General features: G+C 33.9%; 1 protein-coding gene across 1 annotated transcript; it reads right to left on the minus strand.

Moving 5' to 3' along the window:
* Positions 1–26,945, minus strand: LOC141817806 (ran-binding protein M homolog; the record flags this gene model as incomplete). Its single annotated transcript, XM_074705433.1, is given in 8 exon segments — positions 1–60; positions 3,877–3,945; positions 4,836–4,998; positions 6,592–6,668; positions 15,406–15,451; positions 23,636–23,722; positions 24,046–24,192; positions 26,371–26,945. Coding segments are annotated over 8 exon segments (1,011 nt in total), but the record flags the coding sequence as incomplete, so codon positions are not given.

The following is a 26,945-nucleotide window of genomic DNA, read 5'->3' on the forward strand; positions in this document are numbered from 1 at the left end:
CTTAATATACTCGATAAACCTTTGAGAGCAGAGTATAAAACAGATAACAGACATCTCATCCTGCAAAAAACAAGTTGGGAAGTTTCATTTGCAAACTCACATTCAAGTTACACAGCTGATATATTCTACACCAACTAGATATGAGAAAACATAATAAATAAACTCCAGAAGATAAAATATGAACACACAAAAGTCTTTTATGGGCTTATATGTCATGGTATGATGGAAGGGCCCATTGTAAATATGTAATGCAGGTTTAGAATCTCAAGTCGTACCAAGTTTCAGTCACTAGAATAATACGATTTGGGTATCATATCATGCTGTGATAATATGGTCTCAATACTTATTATTAATAAAAACATGATTAATTTTACTTGATATAAATTGTAACATTAAATTAATTATTTTATCATAAATTTATCATCAAATTATTATCATTTACTTTATAAAAAAAATGTTGGAATACTATAAAGACAAGATTTTTGGATTTCCAAACTGTATGCCAGCATACCAAGGGTTAGCACAATTATTTTAAGGTTTAAAATCTTTCAAGGCGTGTTAGAATTTTAGTCTAATTGGAATGATACAATTTTGATACTATATCGTACCATGCTAATAGAGTTTTGACACTTATTTGCTTTTATATATTAAATGTATTCCAATTAAAATAATTATTTTAATTGATATTTGAGAACAATAGGTTACAAATTATTATAAGAATCTCAAGCAAGGATTGAAATCTCGAACTGTATCGCGGAGTACTGGCAAAAAATTTTGTTCTGCCGACGGACCGACACCGGCACAGGCGTTTCGGCCGGGATACCGTCCGGAAGCGGCGCCCGGGCTCGGAGATGCCTCCGGAGACGTCGCCTGAGCCCAGAGACGTCACTTGGGCCTGGCAACGCCACCGGAGGCATCACACGGGCCGCCGCACCCTCATCACGCATGGCCAGTCACGAGCGTGATTCTGTTTTTTTTTTTTACTTTAAAAATTTAATAATCAATTCTTAGTTATAGTTGAGGATAATTTAAATAGGTTTAATTAAAACTCATAAAATTATCTTATATTTTTAAAAAAATATTTTATTTTTTATTTTTAATATATTTTATATTTTAAAAAAAGCAAAATTATACCGGCACGATACGATACGGTACTGAAACTGTATCGTTCCGATCCGAAACCGAAACATCAGCACGGCTCGATATTTTAAACATTGATCTCAAGTCACCTTATTTATAGAGTTATCACCGTCAAGTGTTTACATTATGTTTTGATTCATGTATGCTATGTGTATTCTACATTCGGAAAACATTCGGATAACATCCCTATGTAAAATATATGTTCATCTACGTTAATAATTGTATTAGCAACAACAATTTTTTAGGTTAAGAGCTCTCAAAATGATATTAAAACCTTTAGTAGTAATTTATTTACCACAAAGAGAAAAAATTAAAATCTGTCTTTTCTTTTTTAAAATTCAAGTCAAAAACATATGTTGAGTTTCTCTATTGAATGTTGTTGCCTACTCGTCTAGTTTTATTGTCATTTGACAAGATACAAAGATTAAATATTTATATCTATTTGTCTTTTGTATAACATTTTTATATCAAAATAAAGTTAAATTGATGAAACTATAACATCTTAGGCCAAAATGTGGTCTTAATATAAATTAAGGCTTCATTTTCTCAAAAAACAAATAAGAAGAATAATTAAATATTTGTCTCAAAGTTCAATCAAGCTCTGTAGTCAACTATCAAAACATAATTAACTTTAAAATAATATCCCAGAGAAAAACTTATTCAATTTGAATTGGTTGTTTGAGGTACATAATCTCTATGTTGGAAACATACCACCTGTTTCATTTCATTTAGCATGACCTATGGTCAGAGACACCAATATAGATAAAGATACATAAAAAATTTTGATTCCAGTATAAACAAATAAACACAACGTGAGCATCTAACAAAGAAAGAATACACAATTGTGTTCGCATCATATTTCTTCAATGTATAAAAATCCATTTGAACCTTTAAACTTTTAATTAAAATTTGAACTACCATTTAATTTCCAATTTTATTGGTTATTTGAGCTAAACAAGCCTGATTATTAGGCTTTAGAAAGCCAAAAAAAAGGTGTAATTGGGGTGTTTGAGTCCTTTGGGAAAGGTTTATTGTCTGGATTGAGTGGAATCAAATTGGGTCTAATTGGGGCTCAATTTGATTAGCTTAACGTTGAACCAAATTTATTTTATTCGGCGGGCATGTGACATCACTATTGAACGAGTGGTTCAAACCAACAATGTGTTGCTCCTTTCATCTCCAGAAGATCAGGCTCTCTCTTCCACCTACTGATCTCACTGTCCCTTGCATCTCTCAAGAGTTGGCTTCTCCTTTGACATCAGCGCATTGTTTTCATTGCACCATCACATCGTCATTTGTGCTAGTATCAATGTCATTCTACATCTTGACACCATTGTGGAATGAAAAATATCAATTGTGCCAACTAACATGGCATAAGATTTTAATACATAATTTTAATCAATGTTTTTAAACACTGATCCAACTGGTTAATCCAACAAGTTCAAGCAGAGAAACTTGTAGGTTTGCAAATTAAAGTGGATGTTTAAACAGTTAAAAACCAGAATCCCACAACTAATTTTCAGAAACCTCTTTCATGCGTGTTCCCCATCAGAATATAACTTCTTTTTTAATCTTCACGCTGAATCTCTTTATAGATGCTTTTATTGGCAGTATATGTCAATCTACAGTTTTTTTCCTCGACCTCTTCATTTATATGCTATCCATGTATGGATGAATATCCAACTTCTCAATCATACAAAAAGTTTATTCTTTTGCACTCTCGATCTGCAAGATGTTCACAACTGATTTGATTTATCTTTCCAATATGTTCCATTTCAATTGTCATGATTATTTTCCATCCCTTAAAATCTGGGAAAGACCCAGGGTGGCTTAATCTAGTTTCATTTATTTGATAACACCATTAATCTCCTATTGTAGCAACTTCAATAGTGTCACACACCAGCCATGGACCATCTCTCTTCTATCAACTGTTTGGCGCATTTGTTCTTATTTGTTCTCTCCTGTATCATCAGTGTGCCAGTAGAAGCAACCAAACAATGAACCAGTCCGCAAGTCACTTCATGAACTGGACTATTTAAAAATGTTGATGCTAGCATAGTTAAGTGTACCAGACCAACTTTCGATGTAATAAAATGCGAGGAACAGAAACATACACAAGTCCATGGCCAGGGACTTGGTCATGGTCTTGAGGTTGTCAGGGATAAAAATCTTAATATTGCTTCTATTGAATAGGTAAAGAATGTTAGGGCTAAAATTCTGAATAATGCCACTATCAGATGGTGACAAGATTGTCAATTTTAAAAATAAAAATATTAGCATTGGCAGATTGTTAAATCGTAATAATAGTTACACATCATAATCACAATAATCATAATCCTAATAATAATAACAATAATTAATACAAGATCATATTAATAATAGATTATTATAATAATGAGAAAAATATAATAATAAATTACAGAAAATTTTACATGAATATTGATTTTTTAAATCAATCAACAATGACTGAAACATCAAATAATATTTAATTCTATGGTGGAGAGAAGCAATGCAAGAAGAATTTGCATCTCAATATTTGTCAGAACAGTTGTGTCGCTCATATTGGGCAGTGCAAAATGATATTTTTGATCCTTGATCCAAATAGTTGGTAAAGACTGCTAACTTTTTCATATGTAATCCGACAAGAAAAAAGAAAAGAAGAGAGGAAAATAGAAAAATTATGGAACTTGCAAAGATCTTAAATCCATATGATATTCATAAGTATCAACAACATACCTGCACAACCTGAGGATACCATTCTCGAAGCTTTCGAAATGCAGAATCAATATTTCCATTCTTGATTAGCTTCATAATCATAAGTCAAAAGAAATAAGAGAGCATATCATTCAGTACTTAGAAGCATAGATACACACTGCTCAAAAGAAACAAGAGAGCATAGATACACAATGCTCAAAAGAAATAAGAGAGCATATCATTCGGCACTTAGTATTTCTTTCTTGTAAAGAAATGAATCATTGAATTTGAAGATCTGTCTCCTCCATCATGAAAACTAAAAGAAGACAGTACCTTAAAGAAAAAAATTTGCTTCCACAGCCTTTCGGAATGATAAAAGAAGCTAAATTAGAGTTGTAATTGATCACCTAATATATATTTAGTAGCATTATGTCATTTGAAAGGTTTTGAAATTCCCCATTACTCGATGAGTTTTACTACAAGATTACTTGTATAGAAAAATGCAAGGCATCTATAGCCTTGTTGGCATCAGTAAAACTTCTATAAAATCATGTTTAAAAGACCAATGCAGCAAATACTGGTAAGAGCTTACAACGCATAGAAGTGGAAAGCATGGTGAGGATGATGAGGTAGATGTGGGCGATATTTTATCATCACAGAATTGCCAGAGATGATTAATAATGTGATCAAAATGGGAATAGAATACATCCTTCATGGGAGTACATTGATCGAAAGGATTTAAATATTGGTCAGATGAAAATAAAGTCCCTAGGTCAAGACAGCATTGTACTGAAACCAATATCAAAAAGGAAAAAAATGCAATCAGACATTACAAGTATGTTCAAATAAGGTGCTTCATTGAAAAGGTAAATAACAATATCATGTACCATTTTGAGTGTACTCTGAACCATAGTGTTAATTATCCAAAAGAACAAGCAACAAATTCAAAGATAATAAATGAAAACATAGAATATAGTATTTCCCAATAACAATGCTCCTACCTGACGAAGTATATGTCTATGATTAAGAGCATAGACATCTTCTTGATCGCTAAAGCCATTTTCTGTGGTTGAGGACACTGAAGGATAGGTACTTTCACTCGCAAGGTCAAATGACTTCAATGTTTCTTGGTACCCGTAGTGTAACAAATAGGAACGAACAATCCTGACAAAGATCTACGATAATTAGAATTGTGTTTAATGATGCAGCTCAGTGTAAAAAGTCTACAATATCCCTATTGCGTAAAGGACAATTGAAAATAATGTTTGGGGGCATATTTTTGACTACATGTCAATAGCTAAACCATTAAAAAAAATATTGCAGGTGATGAACAATGAACCTATGAGTTACCAAACTACACAGGTAATGTTTATAGGTGTACTGCACCTCATTTTCTTGAATATTTTACACTTGGTTAATGGAAGTGTGTGCCACATCAGTATTGAGTGTCCATCACAGTTAAGTAGTCAATTTTCAGTTATGGAGACTGCATTAAGAACTTGAGTAAATAAGCATGGAATAAGATGCCAGAAATATGGATTTACACAGCTTTCATAAGGGGGAGTTCAGTAAACCTAGACATTCATAAAGGATTACACCAGAGGCGGTGATTTTAAAAATTATTAATACATGACTTCATCAGGCCCATGTTGCCAAAGTGAAATGTGCAATTACTTTTGATGCCATGGTGAATGCATCAGGGAAGGCATGGCAAAGAATCTGAAATAGTCAGTGTGTTTACGATGACAAAGATAGATGTTATGCAGGATAGTACCATTATCGTTAAATCATGGTAATAATAATGGAGCTTTGGATTTGTTAGATGGCCCTAACTATTTTAGGCTAAACAACTATGAGAGCTATTGGACAAAGAACCTTTTACATGCTAGGCAGTTTAGCTCGCATCAGGGTCCATTCAAATTATCGTACAACTTCAACTACAGATTAGTGGTGCCAAATTCCCAGAACCCCATGATAATGCAGAAGCATGTTGAACATTTTAATTATTCAACTGACAGTCACATGAACTGCCTACGTTACCCATGAGGGCGAATCTTATGCAGTTGCCTACTGGGGCTTCAAAGAGATTTATGTAAAGGAAACAAGACTCCTTGTGCAAGGGTAAGGTACTGTATTGTAATACTCAAACTCCATGCTGCAATGAGTTGATGAACTCAAACCCCCATTCAGGTATGAAGGCAGTTCATGTGGAAGGACTTCTAAAAATTTTGTGCTTGTGATTGATTGTACCAAGACTGGACTTCAAATTACAAACAAAAAGTTGTGATTTCATTCAAACTTGGAACATTCACTATCCTAATTTACTTTTTTCTTATCATTCTATTCTACAACAAACATAAAATTTTACAAAATATACAGAAAGAACATTTATTCACATACATCCCTTTGAGAAACCACAGAAGAATTTAAAGTGTCTAGATCAAACATCAGATTAATTTTGTTGGTGTTACAGTGACGAATTTAAACAAAAAAGCAAATAATTCACAACGAACGATCAATGATATCAATGCAGAAGTAAAAGGAGAGCAAGAAAAACAAATAGAAGAATGATTACTGAAACCAGAATAGCAGAGACAATTCTATGGAGGTTCTAGGGCATAAACTAAGATATTTCTGAGACTGTAATGACTAATACAAAGTTCACCAGCAAAAATTTTGCACAATTGCAAGTAACTATGTCACCCAATTCCCTGCACAAACAACTTCTTCAGAATGATTTCTGTTACACTAACATACCGGTGGCTAATATTTGGCTGTAAGGAAAGCTTTTCAACCACTGACTGCCGTTTCAATCTCTCTTCCATAATATAGCCCTGTCCAGGAAAAAGAAAAAAAATCAACCTTAAGAAGATAAAGACACAACAAAAAGAATGAAGAAGATGATCATTGCTATAACAAGACAGGACTCCAAGATAAACAATTTTAGTCATAAAAAAATTATGGAAGACAAGATTGCAAAATAAATTGCCACATGTAACCTCATATACACATTCCAAAAAAACCATTTAAGATATGATCACATCAAAGAACCAGAATACTTGGATTTCTGATGAAGTTATCAACCACAAGCATGAACTAAAATCTAAGCTCAAGTTCAAACATGTTCTTGTGCTTGAACACCCTTTACCTAGTAAAACCAACCCAAAGCAACAGTAACAATCACAATAAAGACAAGAAGCAACAGTGCCCTTCACACTACAGACAGGGACATCATGTTGCCAAAAACATTGACCATAGTTAGCAAACTCAGTCAATCATAATCCAGATCGACCAAGTTAGATCAGGAAGCAACAGCCAATTGATCTTGGCTGATTTCTCAGGCACCTATCTGAGAATCACTGACATGCAGAAATAGATTATGTCTCCCAAGAAATAGATGAAACTGTATTAAGGTTGAAAGGAAACAGTTGGTTTGAACTAGGCCACTTTCTAGGCAGACCAACTTTTCCATCTTTTCAATCTATCCGGATAGACAAATTGGCAAATAAACACAAAAGGAGAACAAAGATGATAGAAAAATGGTTAGAAAAGCAAGAACTTTGTCTTTTAATGAGATCAAACCTGGATTTGAAGGAGAGGTGAGAGGCAACTTATTGTAGGAAGTGAGAGTACAATGAGATTTTGCGCCTGCAATAGACTTCAATCTCTATGCAATAAACCACAGTGATTTATAGAGGAAGGGAGAACTCCAAGACTCAGACACAAAGAGCTCAATGGGCATGATTCACAGTCACTGCCAAAGGCATGGGCAAATGAGATTTGATTCCAGAGGAGAGAGAACTGGCCAATCATCCCCTCATTAATTGATGAAGGTCCATGATCATCAAGTGGAGGAGTGGATTTCGGAGCAGGCACTCAATCTCTCTGGAGGAGGAGCTTTGCATGGTTTATGGTAAGTAATTGAATTTTCAAAATTAGCGCATGATGAGATATAATAGTTATTTAATATATTAATAATATGTTAATGACTAACAAGAGGTTGTATATTAACACAGCTTGGTAAAATAAGAACGACAATGTAAAATAATTAGTGAAAGGTTAATTTAAAATATTAAGTAATAAGAATAACTATTCATTAAACTGATAGCATTAATTTGTTTTTATTATTTTTAATACCAGATCCATATTAGTACTAATACTATGTATTTTCTATATACTTTTGATATCATCTTTGTATACTGCTGCATTTTATTTAGTAAGATGAAAAAATCATCTCTTTGTGATAAAATAATGCATCAGAAGTTGAAAGTGAAGTAGAAAATATGCATTTTCACTTTGTAATATAATTTTGTGCAATATTGGATAGACTTGGTGGCAACCTTGTGATCTTTACAATCAATTGCAGTATTATTTGGGTAGATGATGTGCTCGCATCTATTCTAAATTGGTGGTTTTGGGTGTTGCCATAAAATTATTATTTATTATTAACATCATCACGATCATCATGTTATGTAATTGAATTGAGTTTAATTTCAAATGATAAATATCATAGTTATTAATCTGGCAATATGATATCGGATTATTTAAAATAATAATTGGTTTGAGATTTGTGTTATATTATTGCATTAGATTAATTTATAAAATTAAATTAGTAATTTAAAACAATGTTAATAATATATACTTATGTTTTATTTTGATTATTCGATATAATTATTTAATTAATAATTTGAAGTTATCAGTATGTATTTATAGAATTGTATTAGAATTTGACTTTATTTTTTATTATATTGATATTGCTGTTAAGTACTAATCATCTGGTCATATAATATGTAATTATCTATCAATTAATCCTTGCTAATTTATATAAAATGCAAAATTAATATTCTAAAACAAAATTCACTTCAACTGTATCGATATATGTTCAATTATTCTTAGGTTCTTTGAATGTCTTTTGTTACATCAATCATTGAACAAACTTATCTTGTTTCATTTTTTTCATTAATTGACCTTTTTAATTTTTTTACTCACTAACTCCAATCCCACCAATCTTACTGATCTAATACAAATTATACAATTGATACCTAAGTTTCTAGAATTCCCAACACCAATAACTGATATTGAAAACCATGATATTGACTAATTTTCTCTACCAGTTAGCTTCAAAGTCACAAGACATTTGTGGGCATTTTGTGCCCACTTAGTTGTCTGAAGCTTTTGAACACAAAATATTCAGATCATCCATCCTCATCTCTCCTTTGATCCCTTTCATAGTGGAGTGGTTGATCTTCTCATTGATGAGGAACATGCTAGAGATACAATCACTTGGGCCAGTCGCCCTCCAATTTCAGTGTTCTATTGAAGAGAGTGCATCCTGAAATAGAAACCTGTAAAACTCAGGCTCAAGCTTCTGCTTTTACCCACAGCTACATCTATCCAATCTCAACCATCATTCCGATGTTAGCAAATAAATTAGCAGTACATACAACCAAAAATTCACCCTAATATTTTTATTATGGGGCGAGCAAAGGTGCTTTATTATTTCAGAAATGCTTGAATCACTTTGTCAAATTCACCCTTAAAGAATTCCACAATTTCCTAGCGGCACAATCTCTACCTTTAATTACCTTTAGGGGAACTGCCAATTAAAGGATTTGAATGATTGCTAATGAAAATAGGTGTTATTTATTATATTACGTGCATTGTACCCATATATAAATCAAATATGAAAAGCAAACATATATTATATGGATAAAATATATACTTCAGATCGGAGGTTACTTTATTTGCAAGGGGCATGAATCATACAATCAAAAGAATGGTATAAGCTTGCCTCAATAGTAGGCTTGTGGATAACAGAGATTTTCCAATCATCCAATTTGTTATCAGAGTTGCAAACAATATGACAGACTCATGAATAGTCATTAGGGGATCAGGGTATTCTCATTCATTCATCATACATATAGCACAATAGTATTAGTAATGTTGAGCTTCTGAGCATAAAGACTGAAGTTTCAAAGTCCATCAAGGACACTTTTATGGCATGTCTACTTGGGTGGAGAAAGACAGCAATGAATGGACCAGAAATGGGAAACAGAGGAAAAGAAGAGAGAAATTTCCATTGTTTTTCTTAAAAAAGATGACAACAACAATAACAACCAAACTTTATCCCACTAGGTGGGTCGGCTATATAGATCATTCTATATTATTAAGCTTTATCTTCTACTATATCATCATCTATATTTAAATAAATCTTATCCTATTTGATCGTTGCTAACCAAGTCTTCTTTGGTCTACCTTTTCCTCATTTAACGTGTGTATTTGTCATATTTTGACATCACCTAACTGAAACATTTATTGATCATCTAAGTATATACTTGTATCATTTTAAACTTGTCTTCCGGAGTTTTTCCTAAATAGGTGCAAACTTTCACTCTAATGTTCTCATTTCTTATAGAGTTCATCCTCGTAATGTCCGCAAAAAAATCCTCGTATATATATAAAATTAGTCTTTCAATTTTGTCATTCCCAAAGACACGTAGGGTTAAACCAATTCTATTCAACATTGTTCTCCACTTTCATCCACTTTTGAAGAATCAAAAGTGAAGGAAGGAGCACCAAATTACTCCCTTTCTCCCCCTTGCTTTTTCTTCCTCTGATGAAGTAGACAAGGGAACTTAATGATTTGATTTGGTATATAAATAATCAATTCAAAGCTAATTATGCTTTAGACCTTTGGTCAACCTAAACCAAATAGATTTAATCATGAAACCAAACGATCAGAATTTAACCAACTTTGCTTTGATTTTTCAATTTGAACTAAATAATGAGTACCCTTATCTTTATTTGTATCATCCACTTTTCCCTATGTCTTCAGTGTACTTATCCATGTTCTCATCTTATAATGGAATCTAGAGATGTCATAGGTCATCTCCAAGATGCTCGGCAAGGTTTCATATAGGTCGTATCAGACATAATCTAGATTGGCACCAACCTAGCCTAGGGACTGGCGCCCTTGGACAAGCCTAGACCTACTCATTGGGCCTAAATTTAATGATAAAATAAAATTTTAAAATATGAAAACAAAAAATTATTTTTATCATGGTTTTAAATATGGTTCTGTGTTGATTTGCATTGAAAAGATCTATTTTTTTCATTCTTGCGGCACAAGATACAACCTTAAAGCCATGGCACAACAACAATGATGAGTGAAGGTTACGCGACGACACCTACGTTGGCAAGAATGGAGTGAGCGTTCAATGATATTAGTAAGGTGCATATAAGGGTTGCATGTGTTATGAAGTGTATGTGCAAGGGTTCTAGTGTCACAATATTCGTGCAAGGGTTTCAGGCGTTGCAAAGTGTCCACCAAAGCAATTTGAGAACTTCCTAATCTACCTTCCATGCTACATATGCATGGGCACAAAAGTTATTGCCTTGGCATCCTCGGCTTATCAACAGATAAGAGTATAAGGCTTGAAACTCCCATCTCATGATGCACTTTTTTCCTCTTTCATTTTTGCTATTGTTGCTTGACCTTCTTCTACAACTCTTTCCTCTTCCTCCTTCATTCTACCGACAGGACGTGTCAACATGCACAGCATAGTGCCAAAAAAATTTCATTTCCACGTGGACCAAAACCACACTCAGAAAAAATTTCAAGCCTTCATTGTAAAACTTTTCAAAAAATTGTTAAGACTGATTTATTAGACGTTTAAATTACCTTAGATAGAGAAAATATAATTTTTCTATAAAAATAAAAATTTAACGGTCATGTTTGGTCCACAAGTCTCAAGGAAAATTACATAGAAAATTCTAGAAAAGAAAAGTATTAACATAGCATATATTGAAATAAGGATATATATGAGGATGTAATAACAAGAATGAAAACTTCAGGTGGATTAACTAAAAAGTTTCCTATAAAAATAGGATTACATCAAGAATCAACTAAGTTCATACCCATTTACACTAGTCATTGATGAACTCACCAAGCACATTCAAGATTCATTACCATGATGTATGTTGTTTGCAAATGACATTGTTTTGATCAATAAAACATGTGAAAGAGTAAATGGTAAGCTAGAATCTTTGTGGGAAACATTGGAAGTAAAAGATTTTAGGCTTAGTAGAGTAAAGATATAATATATAAAATTTAAATTTAGTATTAGACACGACAAGGCAATTATTAAACTATGAGATGACGAGTTCCCAATAACTAAGAGCTTTAAGCGTCTAAGATCGTTTTTGCAAAAGGATTGAGAGATTAACAAAGATATTGTACATACGATGTAAGCAAAATTGTTGAAGTAGAGAAGCGCATCAAGTGTTCTTTGTGATCATAAAGTATCTCTAAAGGTGAAAGGTAAGTTTTACAAATAACAGTTAAAGCTGTTATATTATATAGGGTTGAATGTTGAACTATGAAGCGAGCACACGAGTAAAAGATAAGAATTGCAAAGGTAGGGATGTTAAGATGGATATGCAAACATACAAAGATGGATAAGATAAAAAATGAGAACATTAGAGAGAAAGTCGGAATTACACTTATTAAAAGAAAACTCCGAAAGATGAGTTTAAAATAGGGATTGAAATTTCGAGCCGTATCACACGATACGGGCGAAAGTTTTCCTTCCGCCAACAGACCGACACCGGCACAGCAGTTCCGGCCGAGAGACGCCTCCGGATGCGTCACGCAGCCTTGGCGACGCCACGAGAGGTGTCACCCGGGCCCAGCAACACCACCGAAGGCACCACGCGGTCTCGGCGACGCCTCCGCGCGCGGGCCGCACGCGATTGGAAGCGAAGCAATCGTGATTTTTTGGGTTTTTGGATTTTTTTAACTTGAGTTTAATTGAGATTTTAATAATCAATTCCTAGCTATAGTTAGAGATAATTTAAATAGACTTTATTAAAATCTATAACATTATCTTATTTTTTAAAAACCATTTTATTTTTTATTTTTAAATATTTAGATTAAATTTTTTATTTTAATTAATATATTTTATATTTTAAAAATACCAAAACTATACTGGCACGGTATAATACGGTATCGAAACTGTATCGTTCCGGTTCAGGACCGAAACCTTAACACGACTCGATATTTTAAACCTTGGTTTAAAATGGTATGGGCATATACTTAGACATCCAATAAATGTCTCAGTTAAGCAATGTAAAGTCATAACAAATACGCACATACACAGAGGAAAAGAGAGACTAAAAAAGACTTAGTTAACAACGATAAAACAATATATAAGTTATTTAAATATAGACGATGATATAGTAGAGGATCAAGCCCAATAACGTAGGATTCCATATAGCAAAAGTAGTGTTCTAAATGGTAGTTGAGACAACCACCTAGGCGGGAGGCAAGCATCCACCGCACCGCCTTTGTCTTAGGCGATGTTTTAGGCAATCAAAGTCAATGTAAGTTAAAAAATCCCCTTTAGGCGAACCTCCTTCCGCCTGGAACCATCACCGTTGAGTCCGGACTCGTCGCACAAGCTCGAACGCGTTGTCCAATCCCGGCGATAGCCCGAACACGTCGCTAGATCTTGGTGACGCATCCGGACGAGTCGCACGATCTAAACGACGTGCCCGAAGTCGAAACAATGGTAAAAGTTAGGTTTTTAACTTAGGGTTTAATCGAATAACTTTAGATTAATAATTTTAATCAACTCCTAGCTATGATTGGGATAATTTAAATAGACTTAATTAAAGCCTAATAAAATTATCCTATTAATTTAATATATAAATATATTTTAAAAATTATTTTTATTTAAATATTTAGATTAAATTTTTTATTTTTAATTAATATATTTTATTAAAAATACCAAAACTATATCAATACGGTATGATCCGATCCGGGATTGAAACCTTAGCACGACTCAAAATTTTAAACCATATTTTTAGTAAGTTTTTGTTCTAATTTTTTATCTTTTATGTAATTATTGAAGATTAATGATGGAAAATGAGAAACGACCAGAGGTGGAATTGAAGCGAAAGTCTAGTCATATTGTTTGGGATTATATTTATTTATACCTTATATAAATTGTATTGTATTGTATGAAGTTTATTTATGCATAAACATCATAAAGAATGATAACTATTTATAATATTATGTATAAAAAATAGTAAAAAATAATTCAATCACCCAAGCGGCCGAGGCGGTAGGCAGTCCCTAACAGCCCCACCACCACCTATGACATTTACAACACTGAGTAGGAGGATCGATATAGCCAACCTCATTTAGTGAAGATAAAAGATTGGTTGTTGTTGTGTTCGATCCACAAGTCATGCTCAACAAGAAGCTAGGTCAAGGATAGTTTGCAGAGGTGGAATTGAAGTGAAAGTCTAGTCATATTGTTTGGGATTATATTTATTTAGACCTTATATAAATTGTATTGTATTGTATGAAGTTTATTTATGCATAAACATTATAAAGAATGATAACTATTTATAATATTATGTATAAAAATTAGTAAAAAATAATTCAATCACCCAAGCGGCCGAGGCAGTAGGCAGTCCCTAACAGCCCCACCACCACCTATGACATTTACAACACTGAGTAGGAGGATTGATATAGCCAACCTCATTTAGTAGAGATAAAAGATTGGTTGTTGTTGTGTTCGATCCACAAGTCATGCTCAACAAGAAGCTAGGTCAAGGATAGTTTGCAACCTAAGACTTAGGCATGGCTAGCAACCTAAGAGAGTCGAGCATGGCACAAGCCCACAACCCAATAAGCACGACCAAACTTCTTGTAGAACACGCCCAGCCTACTAGCTGAGAGACCCAAACATGGAATAAGGTTCATGCCCCTTACTTGATTTGGCCTTGTTGGCACATCTAATTATATCTTCTTCATGATTGTCTCTAAAATCTTCTATATGTGAAGGTGAATCCTAGTCACAAGATCCTCTTCCAAGTAGTGCCCACTACACTAAGTTCTCCATGCAATGTGATTCCTATTGTTGGCATCTCCAAACAATGGCTCTCCAACTAACATGATTCTTGGGTTTCTTCACTGTTGCTTTTATTTTTGTCCCCAAAGCACTTGCTTCTTTGTGGAGGTGATACTTGCACTTCTTCACAACAGAGTTTTGATCTCATCACAGATCTTGAACATCACCTATTATCAAGATGCTCTCCCAGCATCATCCCAATCAATAGTGCAGCTTCACTAACTCCCAAATCTATCTCTGCTTCTCTACTGCATCGTCCTAGATTGGATCTGCGAGATTTGCCTATCTTCGTCTCCATGAAATCACTTTCTTACTAGTTCTTCCTGGCTAAATTTGTAAAGAAGATTTACTTCCAGCAACTTCAGTTCGGTTTTGATATTTTCTGTGCTGACAATCTGGTGATTCATTCACTCTTCTGTTCTGTCATGCAGCAGACCTCTTCTATTTCAAACTGCCTGAACAAATTTAATGTTTGTTTCCTTCGAGGGAATAACATGTGGACAGAAATTAGTAGACAGATTTCACTAATAGCAAGAGATTAACAGGATTGTTCAAGGAAAAAAGATACCATCTTCAACAAGTTTTCAATTAATGAATGGTATGATTAAGCATTAGATTTGGCAAAACCTGCAGAGATTGATTTTTCTTGTACCTCAATGTCAAAATAGAACGGTTTCCTCCCCAAGTTCACAGTTACCCTGCACCATGAAGGTAGTATATTAGTAAAATTAAAATGAAACTGGCATACATTACACAGCAAGTTAAACAAAAGAACTGGATATCAGACTAAAATAAGATGACACCAAGTTATATAAAAGAAACTCAAAACTAAATATTTCCTAAAGCTATGTTTATCGTTGATTAATTCTTCTGGACTAAGACAAAATAATCAGTTATAGATTTGTCATTCGAGCAGTCAAACATTTTTTAAGCAAAGCACTCAAATAATTTGAAGTTATTTGGTACATATCATTTCCTTTGTCCTTCATTATGGATTTGTAATTGTAGTTCAGCCAAGTAAGCCCTCTTCACATGCTCATTCAGGGGACTAGAAGCTTTTGTAAACCAAGATCCAAAAGATCGTCATAATATAATTTCATAAAAGAAGTTTCACTTGATAAAATTTGAGCTAATCTTTTCAATATATGGCAAAAATCTTAGCATTTAGATATCTTTTGAAAAAGAAAGAAGGTGTTCCCTTTTTCCTGTTAGTATTCCTGAATCCAATTCATACAATACACCCACAATATATATCCAATTTTTATCAAGTGGTCCAGGTGGTACCTATGACTCAATCTTATTTATACTATAAAAAAAGAGAAATCTCAAATCATGTTTTAAAAAGTAGTCATGGTGAACACGCCACCTATGAATTTGTGGCATGAGACCACATCCATCTAATAAATGTTGTTGTCTTTAGTAGATTGGTTCATGCAATCTATGTGGCCCCATATGTTAACACCAAATAAACCGAGATTCGTTGATTCAGACAAATTTTGATTGAACCAAATCAAACAAAAGTCTAACTCACACTGGTACCTTCTTAAACAATGACTTTTATGATGTTTATACACAGAAGGATTAGTTCTTGTGATTATGAAACCATATAAACTACCTTTTTGGTCTGATAGCTTGTAAATGTTATATAAACACTTGTTTTTGTAAAAGTACACCCCAGATAGATCTACCTTTTAAAAAAAGACATCTAGGCGATCATAAACCATGTTAGTATTCCTGACTCTTATTAATACCAGAAAAGGTAAGCTCTAAATATGTTCAATGTTCTAAAAAGTAATATATACAGCCACCTATGGATATGTGGCTGCAAACTACATCGCATAAAACACATGTCTGCCTTTAGTCAATGGTATCAGGTTATCTATAAGACCACATATGTGAATACCAAAAAACCTGAAATTAGGAATGAGATTGAACCAAATCAATTAAAAGTCTAATTCTTACTTGTATTGGTCCCTTTAATAATGACTTCTATGATGCTTTTTCTCATCATAGGATTATATCTTGTAATTGTGAAACACTTATACAAATTAAATTTTTGGTGTGGTAACTTGTATATATGTAAATCTATTTTTATATATGTTCTACAAAATTAGTTGATAAAGATTGTTATAAAATTGTTGGATTTTATGTATTTTACATTTTATGTTATACATATTTTGATATTAAATTTATGAATTGGAAAGGTTAAGCAACATATTGTTGTACATATGTCAAGCATTTTTAGATGGGATAAAAAAATGGCTTGATGATGGTGATAATATGTGCTAAGCATTTTTATCAATATGATTTTCCTTTTACATTTATAGCACGGACTGTAAGGGCCCTGCATATGCAGTTATTCACTACAGTAGTTGGCACATATACAACCTGAGCATCAACTCTTTTAAACCAATTGAAATTTAAAGGAATTCTAATCCACCTATCGCCTTATATATTGTACTCTATGAACATCTCATAAAGGTACATGGATCAAGAATGATACCTTATCTTGACTAACTTATAACTCTGGCAGAGTCAGCTTTGTTCTTGAAGAGTATTGATAACGCTCTCAAATGAAATGATCCATACTGATACAGTGAAATCTTCCAAATGTGAATCTCTATTAATAGAGATTGATCAAATATAATTTAGAGAAAGCTTTTTGACAGTCTCCTGAGATGGTTTGCTATATTGACCATATGATTTCTTGTCAATTTATCAAATGAATTCAAACATGCATCTCTTCTCTAGTTTTCTTGCAAGACTAATGGAGAGATCACAACAGTTTTCCAGTTAAAACAGATTTTGAAAAGGAAATTCCATGTCTCCTACATGTTCGTCATAATGCAGCAACTCCTTTCACTCCTCTATAACTTTGTTACTACTCAGAGAGTTTATACTTTCCATTTTAGAGGTTGCTCAATGGGCAATTTTGTTAAAAGAGATTAGAGTGGTCCTTCTCTAGTAGAGAAACTATAAATGAATTTGTTGTAAATTATTGCCATGCAAATTATTCCAGGTCAGAAACTGTAGTCCAAAGAAGATGACTTAGATACAATTAACTGTAGTCCAAAGATTATTCCAGGTCAAACTGATCATGATATGAATTAACTGAGTTGGATCAGGGTCAGCAAGATCATTCAATTCTTGCCAATGCCTCAGACATGTGTTGGAGTTGAAAACCAAATGAAAATATAATTGAAAATGGTAAAAAAATCTCAGTGAATATTGTACAATTCAAGAGAGAACAGTGGGGAATTCATAACATTTTCAAAATCAACTGATTTCTAACTTATCACGATTATGGGGCAAGGAGAGAAGGAGAAGAACTTGAAGAAATGAGGGAGGCATTCTGCTATGGATCACAATGGTGAATTCCAAAACAAGGAGATCCTCTCTACATATTGCCCCTTGCCGAACCATTGGATTGCATGAAGAAACAGGCTTTGCGTGGAGCAAAAATAAGAGAGTAAATCACTTCATGTGCATGAGAGAGAAGAAATCACTTTGGCATTCTTGCCTCAAGACAAGAGGGAGAATGAAGACTCATCAAGGAGGAAGGCATTAAATGGAGTCTAGAGTGGAGAAAGGCTTTCATGTAGAAGGGTGTAATTCATGTGAGGTAAAGATATTAAATATGGTTAATACCAACAAAAATCTTAGGTGACTCATAGATGCATAAACAAATAAGAAGGCTACTTGGTAAACAACTATGTAGATCCATCAAACTATTGCATTAATGCTAGATTGTTCTTTGAAAAGAACACGTTGCACAATGCGACTGCAACATTTCAACAAGGACCACTACATCTTCATAAGAATTTGATTGTAGTATTAAATATATAAGAATTCTCACACTCTAGGTTCGATAAGCACAACCAATATAGGAATACCAATCATCTTAGATTTGTAACATACACTCACTGGCAAAGCAATGAAAATAGATAGTAAATTGAATGATTAGGAGAAGAAATAATATTTTATGTTTACAAGAGATAAAATAGATTAGGAAGAATGATAAAGAACTCATGTTTTAAATTATAGTACACATGAAAGAGTAAAACAATAAATGGAGTATGTATTATTATAAACAGTTCGTTAAGGGACGAAATAGTAATAGTTAGGAAGGGAAATAGGATTATAGCTCTCAAGATAGTAGTAGCAAACAAACTATTAATATAATTTGCACCTCAAGTAAATTTAGATGAAGAAACCAAACATAAGTTTTGGGAGGACCTATATGAGATAGTAAAAAATATTCCAACAAAAGAGATGATTTTAATAGGAGGTCTCAATAGGCATGTAGAAATAAAAAATGAGGAATATAATAGGGTGTATTGGAGTTATGATTTTAAAACAAGAAATGAAAAAGAAAAAGTTATATTGAATTTCACAATAGCATATGGACTTATAACAGCTGATACATTTTTTAAGAAAAGAAAACACCAACTAGTTACGTTCAAAATTAAGAAATTAGCTTTCTTATGGTTAGGAAGAGTAGGATAGAAAAATTTGTAATGACGCAAAATCATCCTGAAGAAAACTTAATCACCCAATATAGGTTAATGATTTAAATGCACACCTCAAGCATAGTATTAATACAAGAAAAACGTACATAACTCCCTCAATCGATTGGTGGAAATTAAAGGATAGATGCAAAGCATCTTTAACGCGAGGGTAGAAACACAAGTATTAAAAGAAATACATAACAACTTGAATACGATATAGGATAAAATGGCATAAAATTTAAACAATGGTAAAGAGCCTTCTCAAAGAGTCAATATGACAGACGTGACCAGGGTTTAAAATCTCGTGCCGAACCGGTCGAAACGGGCGAAATTTTTCGTTCCGCCCGCCGACCGGCACCGGCACGGCCCGGCACCAGCCCATCCCAGCTGCCAGAGTCGCGCGACTCCGGCGACCGCGCCGGAGTAGTCGTGCGACCCCGGCGGCCTCGCCGGAGGGGTCGCGCGACACCTCCGGCGCGGCGGCGGGGTCGCGATCTCACGATATCGCCCGCGCGTGCCGAGATCGGGGAAATTTTGGGACCGGCGACGCCGCCGGAGGCTCCGCCCGGGGCCGGCGACGCCGCCGGAGGCGCCGCCCGGGGCCGGCGACGCCGCCGGAGGCGCCACCCGGGGCCGGCGATGCCGCCGGGGCCCCGCGAGGCCGCGACACGCCGCGCAGCCGCACCGCGTCGCGTTTTTTTCTTTTTTTTTTTTTTTTTAACTTAGGTATTAATTGGATTTTAATAATCAACTCCTAGCTATAGTTCAAAATTATAACGTAGGATAATTTAAATAGGCTTTATTAAATCCTATAAAATTATCAAAAATTTTATTTTTTATTTTTAAATATTTATATTAAATTTTTTATTTTAATTAATATATTTTATATTTTAAAAATACCGAAACTATACCGGCACGGTACGATACGGTACCGAAACTGTATCGTTCCGGTCCGGGACCGAAACTCCGGCACGGCTCGATATTTTAAACCTTGGACGTGACCAAATAAAAATATTTGGTGGTGGAATGAGGAAGCATAGAAAAAGTGACAAAAAAACGAACAACCGATATATACATTTGTAAGAATGAAAAAATCTTTAAAAAGTATGTAGTAGCCAAGAAAGTATCTAAGAAAGTAGTGAGTGAAATCAAGGATAAATATTTAAACGCTTATATCAATATCTTTAGTATAGTAGACGTAGTAATGCAATTGTTAAAATGGAAGATAATAAGTTCCCTGTGAGTGCTTTAAGTATCTAGATTCATTTTTACAAAAGGATGGAAGGGTTGATAGAGATGTTTTACATAGGATACAAGGTTAAAATATAGGAGGATGTCAACTATGGTTTAACATCTCAATCCGTGTCGAACCAGAACCATATCATGTTATGCCGATATGGTTTCAATATTTTTTAAATATAATTATATTAATTAAAATTTTAAAAAATTAAATATTATAAATTAAAAAAAGAAAGAAGAAAGAAAGAAATACAAGATTGTGACACCTCCATATGGTAAATAAATAAAATATATATAATATATTTCAAAATCAAAATAAATAAAATATATATTATATTAATAGGATAATTTTATTAGGATTTGATTAAGCATGTTTAGATTATTCATATTTATAGTTAGGAATTGATTGAAATTATTAACCTAAATTTAATTATTAACTTAAGTTTAATTTTTCCGCTACCCTCGCACCCGCGCAACATCCCGCGACCCCATGGAGGTCTGTGGGATCACGGCACCTCCATGACCCCGTTGAGTCGTCGCAGGATAGTGGCACCTTTGTGACTCCGCTGCGCCCCGCGATGCCAAGCAGCGAACGGAACTATAATTTTAGTTGTTTCACTTAGCACGGTATGAAATTTTAAACTACAGCGTCAAGTGTTCTTTGTGATCGTAAGATACCTCTAATGTTTAAAGGAAAGTTTTACAAAACGACGACTAAATGTGATATGTTATATGAAATTGAATGTTGCGTTATGAATTAAGCACACAAGGAAAAATTGAATCTCAGTAATGAGGATATTAAGGTAGATGTGTGGGCATATGAAAATAGACAAGATAAGGAATGAGAACATTAGAAAGAAAGTTAGGATTACACTTATTGAGAGAAAACTCCATAAGACGCGATTAAGATGGTATGGACATGTACTTAGATAACCAATAAATATCTTAGCTATGCAATATGAGACCATAACAAATACACACATTAATCAAGGAGGAAGAACACCTAATTAAGAAAGAGAGAAACCAAAGAAGACTTAGTTAACAACAATAAACCAGGATAAATTCATTTAAATATAGATGATAATATAATAAGGGATCGAGCCCGTTAGCATAGGAAGATCCATATAAAGCCAACCACTTTCTTCTGCAAGTCTATTCCGTCGTAACCAACTCAGCTATGCCCTGGGGGTAAAAACTGTCTATAAACTTTTTATAGTGACCGGCCCCACCACCGAAATGGCCCCATAGTCAAAAACCCCCTAAGGGATTTTTTGAAGGCACGGTACTACTATGTTGATAAAAGCATACTATCAAAACAGCACCTCAGTCAACAAGTACATATTGCTAAGAGGACTCGAACCCAGAACCTCAGGCAACACATGTCTCTATGCTTACCACTTGGAATAAGTCACTTCGACATATATAAAGCCAACCACACCTAGTGGGATAAAAGCTTTGTTGTTATTGTATCATAAGCAAAGTTAAAATATTTAATTAGTAATAGTAAAAAAGAAATTAATTAATAGTATTTGTTAATATTCGAAATAATAATATTATCAATGCCAATTATAATTGTTTACTTATTATAATAAAAATAAGAATAAATATACTTAAATTATTTATTTATTTTAAAATATATATTATATCATTTGTGATGTAGAATTTATCATCTAAATATTCAGTCCAATTATGTATTGAATCATATTTCTTATTTTTATTCAGTTGTATTTATTTGATGGCAGCCAATACCTATGTTTTTGAAACATCCATACTGATGCCACTATTGATGACCATGCTTTCATAAATTAGTAGTTAATTAGAAAGTTAAGCTTGCTTATCTCACTATTACTATCCTTTGGTGTGTGACAGATTCGAGATGGAAGTGTTACATTCACTCTTGAGAGGGACTCTGATTCAACCAATGCAGATCCAACAATTCACTCTTTCATGAGTGAACAAAGCACACTCAAGTAGTCGTTAAAGAAGATGTTGTGATCATTAAGATGTCCACTCCTAGTTCTGGAGAGTAACTTGAGTCTTCACTAAAATATTTCAGATGTTTCTCTAGTTGGATTTCCAAAATATGAATGGCCATCATTCATGATGTTAATTAGATAATAATAGTCCCACAAACTACTTTATTTTGTTTTCATGTATTACATTGGACTATGTAAGGTGCGCATAGCACCAACTATCGATTGAGAAAATTATTTTTTTCCTAGGGAAGGAAATAGAGTAGGAGAAAGCAGGGAATCGACTTCCCATTCACACCTCGCCTAAAATTGAAGCAAGAAGAGGATAAAAATTGAAGCGGGACAAGGTCGCTTATGAGGTAGGCTAACTCATTCCCTTCCCCTGTCACTTCTTGTGTGAGCATGCTCAAGACACATTAGGATACCAACAACAAATACAATATAAACCATTTTTTAAAATTTTAAAAGAAATAATCATTCTTTATTAGAATTCATGCTGAACAAGTGAGGAAAAATAAGGTAGGGCATAAAAATGTGTTCCGTCCCACTCTTACTACACGTGGGTTTCATTTATGTATCTCATTGAGAGTTGAGACCCATCTATGTTAAGGGAATGGCAAAATGAATGATGCAGATTTCATCAGGTTTGGATGAATTATCATCTCTATATTTTCCTTACACTTTTAATTGATATAATTCATTTTTTTTCTCTTGAATAAACCTCCTCTGTTATTTTCAACAGTAATAGCCTCAACACACTTACCTTTAAAGAGTAAAATACATTGAAATCAAATATATATATATATATATATATATATATATATATCAAAACTATTCATGATGTTTTCTCAAAGTCATTGTCTATGACTACGCGTCATACATTTTTAATTAGAGGATGCCTTGTTGGTAAAGATAACTAGTGATGCTGATGTTGCAAGGATAATAAAAATTCAGAACTCTTCAGGGGAAAAAAATTACAGGAATGAACTATAAGCTACAACCAAATGAAGGAAAATATAGAATCATTAACTAGTCTACAGATTTCATACAAATGCAATCAGATTTGGTACATAGCTAGGAAGATCTAGATGGTACTGAACTGAAAACAAAGAAGCAAGGAATAACAGCTATATTCATGATATAAAATGAGAATGCACCATACTCTTCATTCTGGCTGTGAACAGCTATTGTTGGATAAAGGGGTCCTTTTATATCCTTTGCAACGGCTCCAACAAGTTTTGCATTCTTCCTGTACAAAAAGCAAGGTCATCATCACATACAAAACATGGCCAAGCTACTAATCATCAAGAAGGTAGATGGAAAACTGACATAATGGATGACAAACGACATGGATAAACTGTGCTATAGGATCACAGTTGAAATTGACTCTGGCTGTCAAGTATCTCTACTGCTATTTGCAAAAACTTGCTAAAGATCCTATGTATTTGGATAAATGCATGAAAATCAGGGAATTATAAATAAAATAAAAGCTGAAAGAGGAATTTGCAAATCAGAAACTTTGTATTGGATAATGAAATAAATTTCCATGAACCAAACAACTCAGTGGCTCACGTGAAAAAGAACTCCTGTGTTGCATAATTAATGCCAGCACCAACAATATCATTTGTAGTAAATGTTGGCCCAAAAGACTCCCCTTTTCCCTGTCCACGGTAAAGATATCCATCATCTCCATGATAACCACAACTATTGGCTTCCCAGCTGCAGATGAAGTAATGGTTTATGAGAATCCAACATATGCAATGGATATCACAAAAGTACTTAGTTTCAGCAATATTAAACAAACAAGAATTTCAATGAAACCACCCAAAGAGAAAGTAAAATTTCAACGCCAGAATAGTAAGAAAGAATACGAGATCATATAAAAGATAGATGAATATCAATACGAATATGATTGCAACTTTAACCTGTACAAGACTGGTTATTACAAGAATATTATTAATTATATGCTAAATACCCAATTCATATTTGCCACCTTGAACAATATTTTAGCTATCTTCTTTGAATTCTCTCTTACACACTGTTTCACAAATTGGCTTCCTTTACTGGTAACTAAGAAGCATATTAGTAAATAGATCATCAAATCAAGGGGAAAGTTGTCGAATTGATTAAATAAATACATGGGTTTTCCACAGCATATGACCAAAACATTTAGACTCCAAGATGAACCAAGGGTTCAACATGAAGCCGGAATAACAATAACTTTTTAGCCTTTTGTACAGTTGTCAGCCTCAGTATCTGACCCCAATGATACTTTTTCATCTTTCATAGCTAGAGCTAACTCAACAACCATGAGAACATGTAGATGCATCTTGAACATTGTCGGTTCTTAATTGAATGCAATATTTATCTAGTAATTTATTAAAAAGCTCGACATACATTACTCTGATATATTTCTAACTTTAAGATGAAAGAAGTACAACAACAACCAAGTCTTATCAAACTAGGTGGAGTTGGCTAATAAAAGAAGTAATTTAAAATTATTAAGTTTCAATGTGCAAGTCGAAGATGCTTGTTTAAAGCCAATTCACTATAAAAGTTATAAAATTGAATAAAGATTATTGCATCCCAAATCAAGCTTTTCCCCTACACAGTTTCAACTTTATTCTGTTAACACTCTCATCGATTAGCATAATATCATTACAAATAATGTGCACCAAAAATATTTATCTTGAATATGACTAGTGAATTAAACTGGTAGTAATGCAGAAAAAAATTGAATCTTAGATCAGACATGGGTCTGATTACTCAGATGGAAGACATGAGGAAGATGAGTGAAAGCATCGCAAAATTACATTTGGACTTCCATCATTCATGTACATCTTTTTGTCATTTTCCATCCTCTCCCTCATATTTTTCATCCAAATAATCAAACTCATAATGTAAACTAAAAGTTAAAAGCATTCATTACACTGTCAGTAACCCACACTAACAACTATTTTATCTTACATGTCTATTGTCACACAGACAAAATTATTACATTATTTTTCTTCTGTACAATTTAGCACAGTCAAGGGATTTTATCAAGTCTTTACAAGGTCAATAGAATCATAGATAACTCATCCTTTTTCTCTATATTTCAAACTAATTGTTGTAATGAGTGGACAACATTTGTAATATATCAGCTGGGTAAGAAACCAATTTGATTTTCAAAATATTTTGTTTTATATCTTACCCTTCTCTTAATTACCATTTCCCAGGCAATATTAAATATTAATAGGCTTAACTTCCTTCCTCTATAGTAGAAGGAGAATAAAAAATTTGGTTTGATGCAAGAAACTCATATAGAAAGTAATTTTAAAAATCATAGTTAGTCCTAGATATGTTTTAGAAAATTTCAAGAATTGAGCATGTTGCTTCACCCAAACAAGTGTCAAGTGTCTAGCAATATAAAATTTTAGTGCTTGGAGAACATAACGTAATAAAATTAACAAGAAGTCTAAATTATAGTTCATTTGCTTGATATAAAATGTGGCCATGAACTCATTTTATCTTTTTCTTTTAAAAAACAACCCTGGCATCCAACTTTTTGGAATTTTCTTCCAAGCACATCGAATGCACCTGATATGTGAAGACTTCTACAAGGTCTTGACTAGATGACTACAAAAGATCCTACATGTGTATTCTTCAGTGCCATTTAAATTTTTATTGAATCTCTAGATGTTTTGACCCTGTTGCACTACCAGAATGGATTTTCACTGAAATAAATAAAGTCAACTTGAAAAGACCAAACAAGGAAGTTGGAGAATGTTTCAAATCTATAATTTCTTTGTCATGTACATAAAAATTTTGATATGTTGGGGAATAAAAAAGTCAAAGACAAGCTATCATTGGTAAAATTAAGCAAAATAACAGTAGTTGTAAAGTTAATGTCAGTACCCAGGCTGCCGGCGCATCTTGAAGTGCTGCATCGTGAAGCCAATAGCGACCTGCCCTTTCTGCCCGGCATTCTTCACCGTCATCTCAAAATAGTAAGCCAACCTCCTGGTGGGCGCCGGACAGTCAGCCTGAACGACACCAACGTCATGCCCGTGCTGTGGGGTCCCGTTGTAATGGACGGACATCTTGTCGGTGGATACAATATGGAACAGACCAGAGCTGTTGGTGGTGTTCAAATGCGATGGCATCTGCTCCGAATCCATCTCCTGGATCATCTTCCTCCACTCATCGCTCGACCGCCAGCGGGACGCCAAGCGGGAGAGATCGATTGGATTATTCGCCAGTTCTTGATTGATCAACATCGGCGCTTCTCCAACACTCGAGGATTCGACGCTTCCGACCAAATTTTTCAAGAAATCCAGCGGCACAAACAAGTGGTCACACACGAATGGAAAACCCTAGTGCCAATTTGGTTTTCAATTGCTGTCCTGAGGCCGAGATGAATCGCAGACTTGTGGCAAAGAAAACCCTAATCATCACCGGGAGAAAGAGAAAGGTAGATGTTTGGGGAGAAC

The sequence above is a fragment of the Curcuma longa genome, unplaced genomic scaffold, assembly GCF_044706935.1.
Source record: "Curcuma longa cultivar G26 ecotype Majalengka, Jawa Barat unplaced genomic scaffold, ITB_CL_G26_1.1 contig_21966, whole genome shotgun sequence".
Lineage (NCBI taxonomy): Eukaryota > Viridiplantae > Streptophyta > Magnoliopsida > Zingiberales > Zingiberaceae > Curcuma > Curcuma longa.